The 8,453-nt window shown below is 34.2% G+C and overlaps 1 protein-coding gene across 2 annotated transcripts in view; it reads left to right on the forward strand.

Annotated features, from left to right (window-relative positions):
* The window catches only part of LOC306879874 (elongation factor-like GTPase 1), a 108,588-nt gene extending 101,388 nt beyond the window's left edge, over positions 1-7,200 (forward strand). For both annotated transcript variants that reach the window (XM_079433098.1, XM_079433099.1), the window contains exon 20: positions 5,927-7,200. In XM_079433098.1, coding sequence (XP_079289224.1) covers positions 5,927-6,115 — 189 coding nt within the window. In that variant the 3' untranslated portion in view covers positions 6,116-7,200. The remainder of the gene's footprint in view (positions 1-5,926) is intronic.
* Positions 7,201-8,453: the final 1,253 nt, after the last annotated feature.

The raw sequence follows: 8,453 nt of genomic DNA on the forward strand, positions 1-8,453 counted from the left end.
TTATATTGCTTTAATGTTTATTATGCATGTCTGGAATACTTGATTCTGATTGGTCAGTTGTGACATTCTGTGGTCAGATATTTTGACGTTTTGACCACAAAGCTGCCTAATTGACCCAGGAAACTGATTTCCTACATAGCTGTGTTCATTTCATACCAGTCTGCATTCTAATTTAGTCTCACGTAGTAAAATAATTTAGACTTTCAGTGTTATTTATTTATTTATTTGGTACTTTTTAAAATAATAATAATTGTTGTTAAAATGTTAATGCATAGTTTATTTATTTATTCATTCATTCATTTGGTACATGTAATAAATACCATTGCAACAAAAAGAAATGTATTTATTTATTTATTTATTTGGTACTTGTGATGATAAATACTATTGTGCCAAAAAAAGTATTTATATTTGTTTATTTGTTTTAACATCTGTTTATTTGGTATTTGTAATAATTGCATCAAAAAGTAGGCTTGTTTTTTGTTTTTGTTTTTTTATTTGATCATATTGTGGCTACTCTTAAAAAGCAAGTTTATGCATAGTCATCTGGTTATTTACAGAAAATATGTTGCTTCAAGGTAATACTACATTTTGTGATAATGCAATATATTTTTATGTCTTGGTAGTCAACGCTGAAGCACTAGTGTTGAATTAAATTTCCTTTATTCTGGCAGAGAAATTTTACTTGATTTTCTGAGAAATAAGCCATGATTAATGTTCTGTATTTCTACGAGGAGAAGAACAGTTAATAATCTCCTCCTTCACATGAGCTTTCTTGTGCTCATAGTGCTTGGGTACAGTGTGAGTATCACACACACTCACTAACCTCTGGTCTTGGTACTTGCAGACTGTGTTTGCCTTGCTGGAGGAGGGTAATTCAATTCCATGTTTAATTCAAACCTTGCCTTGCTAGATTTTGAGGCCGGCTGCATTTTCAATTCTTCTAAATGTGGCCTTTGTGTGCAGAGAAAAGACTAAAGACAGTGTAAAGCGGAGCACTGCAGCCCGTTTTGTCCTCCTGTGTGTGTGTGTGTGTGTGTGTGTGTGTGTGTGTGGAGCGTCTCCTCTTACAGCTGAACTGCTGTTGTTCTCTTTTGGACGTTTTATGGGTCTTAAGGTGCTTGTTTTGACTGCAGGACTTCTACAAATCTGTATTGTTTTGTTAGGCCTCAAGCGTTTATAAGAATAGTTCACCAAAAAATGAAAAATCTGTCATCATCTACTCACTCTCATTCTGTTTCATGTCCTGTTTGACTTTTTTCTTCTTTGAAACAAAGAAGCTGATCCTCAGCACAATTTTCACTTCTCTTTTACAAATGACATAATGATCAAGTTTACAAAAATAAAAAAATGTAAATTGTAAACACAGTCCATATGACTCGTGCGCTGTAATCCTTTTTGGGTTTTTTTCCATACAAAGAAAACAAAAATTCACCATTGACTGTTCATAAAGAACAAAAGAAGCAGATAGAATTTCATGTTCATAAAAAGTTTGAGGTCTGTAAGATTTTTCAAAGAAATCAATAGATTCATTAAATGGATCTAAAGTGACAAAGACATTTATAATGTTACAAAATCTTTCTCAAATGCTGTTGTTTTGGACTGTATTTTTTATCAAAACATCTTGAAAATATGTATTATGGTTTCCACAATACTATTAAGCAGCGCAGCTATTTTCAACATCGATAATAATAAGAAATTTTTCTTTAGCATATTAGAATGATTTATGAAGGATCATGTGACACTGAAGACTGAGTAATGACACTGAAAATTCAGATTTGATCACAGGAATAAATTACATTTGTAAATATATTCTAATACAAAACAGTTATTTAAAACTGTAATAATTTTTCACAATTTTGTTTTCTGTATTTTTGATCAATTAAATGCAAACTTGTTGAGCATAAGACTTTCAAAAATATTAAAAACCTTACTGACTCCAAAGTTTTGAAAGGTAGTGTATCTCTGTCTGTATTCATATTAATATAATTTAAAATATTATCTGAATTCATACAATATCTTTAAGTCATTATTCACTGAAAATACTTGCGAATGCATTCAGATATGATACATCATATACATTCAGATTTCTCAAAATGTGCCAGTTTTGAAATGTATCACATCAAATGTTATTGTTTACCACATATTTCATGGCTCATAATCCTTGATGTCAGACCTGGCTTGACTGGCATCTTGAAACACCAGATTTTCAGCAAAAGATATATATAGAAAGAGAAATTTGCATTCTCTTCCAAATGTCAAATGGGTTTGAAATGGCATGTAGGTGAGTAAAGAACAATTTTCTGCTAAATTCACCCTCTAAATAGCGTTTTGTCACCCATGAACATGATTTCTTGGATGTGTTTTGTACGGTGGAATCGGGGACGGTTATTGATATGTGGTTTTGCGGTTGCACATGTATCCTCCTGCTAAAGGCATTATACGGATCTGTTTCAGGGCGACTGATGCGTCAGGAAATGAAGTTGGGTGAGCAGGAATTATAACTGACAGGAGTCTTATAAAGTTGGTCTGGATAGCGTTTCCTCATTGCTTTTGTTGTCGATCTCTCATCTGTCTTGCTCTCTCTCTCTTTCTCCAAGAGCCACAGAGTTGAAAATGTGCCAAACGAAGGACGCTGCACCATTAGTGTGAAAACTCAGCCATATCTCAGAAAACCTACACTCTCCGTCTGACAGCCTGCATGCGTGAATGTGTGTGTATGCTTGTGTGTGTGGGCAGATGTCAAGCTTTGACAGCAGCACTTCCATTGAGAGTGTGTGTGTGTGTTCGTGTGTGTGTGTGTGTGTGTTCGTGTGTGTGTGTTCGTTCCCTACTGTGCGGAGAGCCCATTAGACACATATGCCAGGGCCGCGAATCCGCCCTCGATCTGTCTGCCAAGCATCTGCCCGCCCCTGCCATGAGACAAACACACTAAGCAGCGCCGGCCATGAGCTAGACACATGCAGGTCAACATAATCTAATTGTGCGAGATGGACAAAGAAATGGATTAATGTGCGTGCGTGTGTGTGTTACACTGGGCCGTTGTGCGATTCTGACACAGTTGGTGTCATCCAGTGTTGGTGCTTCTATCAAACACACACCCCACCCCGTCGTGGACAGCGGCACACGGTCGCTCATTAAAACCTTCCGTCTCGCTACATTTCCATTCACTGGATTTGTCGTTTATTATGTAACAGTTATCAGGGTCTAGAGCAATCAACATTAAGACTGATTCACCAACAGAACAACCTTGAGAGTAAAACAATAACTGTGAATAATGAGTGATTTTTTTATTATTTGTTATAATTATTTGATGTTTTGTTTAATTGATAGAGGAGCATTGCTAAGAAAATTTTACAGTGGTTGCTTCTTGAGCAGCAAATCAGTATATTAGAATAATTTCCGAAGGGTCATGTGACACTGAAGACTGGAGTAATGATGCTGAAAATTAAGCTTTGACGTCACAGGAATACATTTTAAAAACTTTATTTAAAATTAAGATATTTTAAATTGTAATAATATTTCACTATTTAATAATATTTTTTATTTATTTATGCAAAAATGCTACATAATCTTACCTACCCCAAACTTTTGAACAGTAATGTTTGATTGATTTGTTTTAATTTTATTTTATTTATGCATATATGGATTTATTTATAACATACAGTTGAAATAGCCAAATATTGACAGTATTAATACTTAAAAACTGGCTATTTTTCTTAATATTAGTGTGTTCTATATATTTTATGATAATTAAGAGTTTTGAATTGTTAGCATAGCTGTTAATTGCATATATATATGCGGTCAGTAATTTTTTTTGTAACATTTGTAAGGAATCTTTTGTAACATTATGAATCTCTACTATTACTGTCCTTGCTTAATAAAAAATAATTAATTAATAATTATAAATACATTTATTTTCATTCATTTTAAAAATCGTATTGAATCTAAACTCTTTTTTTAAACCCTAAAATGTGTATTTAACGTAAAGTCTATTTAATTTACTACAGAAAAGTAATTATTATTAAAAACAGACTATTCTAGCCAATATTTGTGTTCTGTATGTTTCTCTGACTTCTCTTATCTTAACAACACTACCTATTTGAATCAACAGTGTTTAGATTTTTCTCATGCAGTTTGTGTGAAGAACGCTATTTCAGCTCATGCAGAATGCTCCAGATCAGGGTTTTGTGACGGTCACAATGCTGTCTGTGCAGCCAGTAAGAGCGTGTGTGTTTGTGTACACATCACAGATAAATGGAAAGTGCCCTGTCACTTGTTGGGCTGTGCTTGAGTGAGTGCACACACAAGACAAAAGCTCTTTAGTGGAGGGAAAAACAGGGATGGTAACCCAAGCTGTCAGGTCAACGGAGAAAGAGAGGGAGAGACTGATAGCACAAGACGAATGAGAATAAGAAAGCAGATATCGAATCAAAGAGCAGCACTCAGGGAGCTCTTTGCTCGTGCTCGACGGCCGTTTAAATGCTAATCGTCTGTAAGATGGTTCTCTTCTGATCCGCCAGTGATACTCCTGAAGCACTGGACTGGTTGGGTTTATGGGCAGCAGTCGATGGCTGTGTAAATCGGGTCGCTGTGGGCCTCTCTGCCCTCTGCCATCTGTCCCGAGGTAACGGAGCCCATGCCGTGGGGCCTCTCTGGCACCAGGTGCAGGGGCCCCACTGGACTCTTACAGTAATTGTACCACTCGCGCTATTGTCTGAGCATGAGGTCATATTGTGTGGAAGTGTGTCAGTGTGTGTGTGTGTGTTGCTGCAGGGATTGCGTCATCCATCGAGCACCTGCTCCCAGTGCTGTATGAGTGTGTGTGTGTGTGTGCATGCGCTGGTACATGCTCTCACTGTGCCTCATATAATGACCATTATGTGTATCTCTTCACAGCGGACAATTGCGTAGTCTAGTTCTGCCCTGGAACGACTCATTTTCTTTTATAATTAGAGAGAGGAAGACAAAGGGATATAAATATTGTGCTGCCGGTTCCTGAATGACTCACAAATTAACTAAACACTTTAAAAATGTGCCTTCACTTGTGATAAAATTTATATTTTAAATTCTGAAAATCAGTAGGACTTTATATTGGCGTGTACTTTACATATGACATTAGGGGTGCTTGTTTTAACCGAAATCATAGCAGATTCACATTAACATTGTTGCAATGTACAATTCAATCAAAAGTGTGTTCAATGCAATCAATAGTTATTTATTTAACAATTAATATAACAATGTTGTACTAGGCATGTGCTAATGCAGTAAATTACATTCTGAGTAAATTACATTCTGAATTTAATATAGATTTAATTTTATTTATTCTACATAATTCAATGAATTAAAGACCTTAAAATTTCAAATTCAGATATTGTTGGATAATCCAGTGAATCCAGTAATTCATCTAATTTATTTAGTTTTTTATTTGGAAATTTATGTGTGTAAATATCATCTGTTATCTCATAAAAAACTGTAATCTCTGTTTTCTCTGAGACCTGAGAAACTGAGAAAACTGAGATCTGTTATCTCAAAAAAAAAAAATTATACAAGGAATGGTTAAACTGATAGTTTGGTTTGGTAGTCATCATCTTAACTTATTTGGGGTGCATCACAGTTTTTGAATTTCCTTTTTTGTTCTCAAAAATAACGTGAAATACTGTGAAGCAGTCCTGCCATGAAAATGCATGCACCGCAATAAAAATAGTGTTGCAGAATGTATATATCGATTGCTTGGTATGTCTGAAGTTCACTGGAATTTGTAAAAGCTCATTAAACATGATTTTTGTGGTGCCTTGGAAGTAAGAATGTTTCAGTCAGTCTTAAAAATGATGATAATGATTTGTTGTTTATTTGTTGCTTTAAAATGTTGCAAATCTATATCCACAGCACAGAAATCATTAACTGTGTGTGTGTGTGTGTGTTTTAGGTCATCAGCAGTGATCCATTCTGGGTTCCCACCACTGAAGAGGAATACTTACACTTTGGAGAAAAAGCAGACTCGTCCAATCAGGCTCTGAAGTACATGAACGCCGTTCGCAGACGCAAAGGCCTCTACGTGGAAGAGAAGATCGTAGAGCATGCAGAAAAACAGCGAACTCTCAGCAAGAACAAATAAAGCCAGTGATCCCCACTCATGAAACACGAGCAGAATGAACTCAGGAAACCCTTTCTTCTGTCAACTGTTGCTTTAAATTAGGTGCAACAATACACTGTATGTAAGAATGGTTTTGCACTGTTGTTTAATTTATTTAATTGTTCTGCTCATGTTTTATGAAAGAGCTTCATTAACTTATTTAGTGTCTCACAACCACTCCTTCATTTGACTTGATAGTATCAGTCTCTAATGACCAACCAATTGGCTGAAACTGAGCGGATAGCGATTCAGTCATTATCTTCAAAAATCGACATGTACTTTTAAAATCATAATGCTTTCCTTCATAATGGATCTCATGATTTCAAATTGGTTGAGAAATTAATGTTCAAAATGTTAATGGATTCAGTGACTGAACCTCATTAACTAATATCAGCTCAATCTGCTGAGATACTTCAACTACAACTGAACATTTCTGCATTGTATTCATCTGCACTCATCTATTGTACGGTTGTGCGGTGTCATTAAGCAATTAAGCAATTTCAGTGCACTCTGCAACCAAATGTTGTAAATATTATACAGCAATTGAAGTCAATTACACAGTCAGAGACGTTTTGGGACCAGCCTGAAGGAATAGATTGTCTGATTTGCGCTGACTTTGGAGCACACAGATTGATTTTTCTTCTTGTTTTCCCGTCACATGTTCTTAAACAACCATCCCTTCCTCGGTTATCTAGGACAGGATTAAATTCTACAATTAAAGGGACATGCTTTCAAATCATACTGTATCTCCTTACGTGTTTGGGATCTTGAGCTGGGGTCTGCCGTTGCATAATTTAAGAGTCCTCTTGAAATACAGTTTTAATTAGTTTGAAGTGAAACGGCCCTGAAATAAATTCCACCATCGCTCCCTTTTGGTTTACAAAAATGTAAACCCTTGATTTAATTTGTGTGGAACACTGCTTTAATGGCGTTGGGAGAAGGATTTGAATTATTTTATAAGAAAGAGCAAATATCTTGCGAGGAGCTCCCAGAATACTGCAGCCTACAGAATACTACGCACGTGAAGTCACTACCTAGATTTAGGAAATAAACTTGACTGAACACACAAGCTGTTGCCTCTGATGTGCAGAATGCTTTACGTTTCTCAGTTCTGGTTGAATGATCAGTTTGTGCCAGTGCATTTTAATCACGTCATTGTTTTTATTTTCTGAAATGTAGTCATCTACCTGTTATAATCGTAATGTTTATTTGAAATTAATATTATTTTTATCTGACAGAATTATGTATATTTACATATAATAATAATAATAATAGTAATTATTATTATTATTTGTTTCAATTTGGGCTGTCAATCAATTAAATATCACAATTAAGTTGTTGTTTTTATTAATTGCCCTAAAATAATGTTAATAATAATTAATATTGTTATATGTAAATATAAATAATTCTATAAGATCAAAATAATATTAAGTTTAAATAAACATTACTATTATTATTTATTGTTGTTGTTGTTATTAACATGTTACAGTATGTTAGGACAATTAATTGATTGACAGCCCTAATTAAAACAAATAATAATTCAATAATAATAATAACAATTATTATTAACAATGTTATGTTAGGATAGTTCATAAAACAACAACTTGATATTGACATTTAATTGATTGGCAGCCCTAATTAAAACAAATCGACATTATTAATTAATTAAAATAATTATTATTATTATTTAAATGTTTTAGTGGAATTCATAAAAATAACTGTTTGATATTGACATTTAATTGCCCTAATTAAAATAAATTTAAATGTTATTATGTTTTTATTATAAGGTCTAAGATGTTGTTGCCTTTGATGTTTGTTTTCTTTTAATTAGATTACAACTGACAGTTAATTGAAAACCATTTTTAAAAACTAATAACAGCAATACATTTTTTTTTATAATGTATGATCATTTTTCTTTTTTAGATTTGTGTTACTTTGTACATCTCAAATTTGGGTATTGATGATGATTATATCCAAGAATGATTACCAGTCAACCCTGAATAGATTTTAGAGTTTTTATCTAAAGCAAATTGCACTTTCATACTATTTCAGCTTGTTATTTGCAATGAAATTAGCCAAGGAAGCTGGCATGACAATTAAAAAAACACCAACCAACCATAATGATTATAATTGGCTCTTTTATAGTATTTTCCCATTAAATCATAATACTGACTTTATGCATGGATCATAATTCAACATTCTGAAGTGAGATCCTCTTCAAAATGATTCGTCAAACGCATCAGTAGCTGATCTGAAGCCTGCTTCTCACAGCACCCAGCGCTGATATTCCCGTCTCGAGGACTGATCCCAGATCAGGCGC

This window comes from Barbus barbus, assembly GCF_936440315.1.
Source record: "Barbus barbus genome assembly, chromosome: 2".
NCBI classification, from domain to species: Eukaryota; Metazoa; Chordata; class Actinopteri; order Cypriniformes; family Cyprinidae; genus Barbus; species Barbus barbus.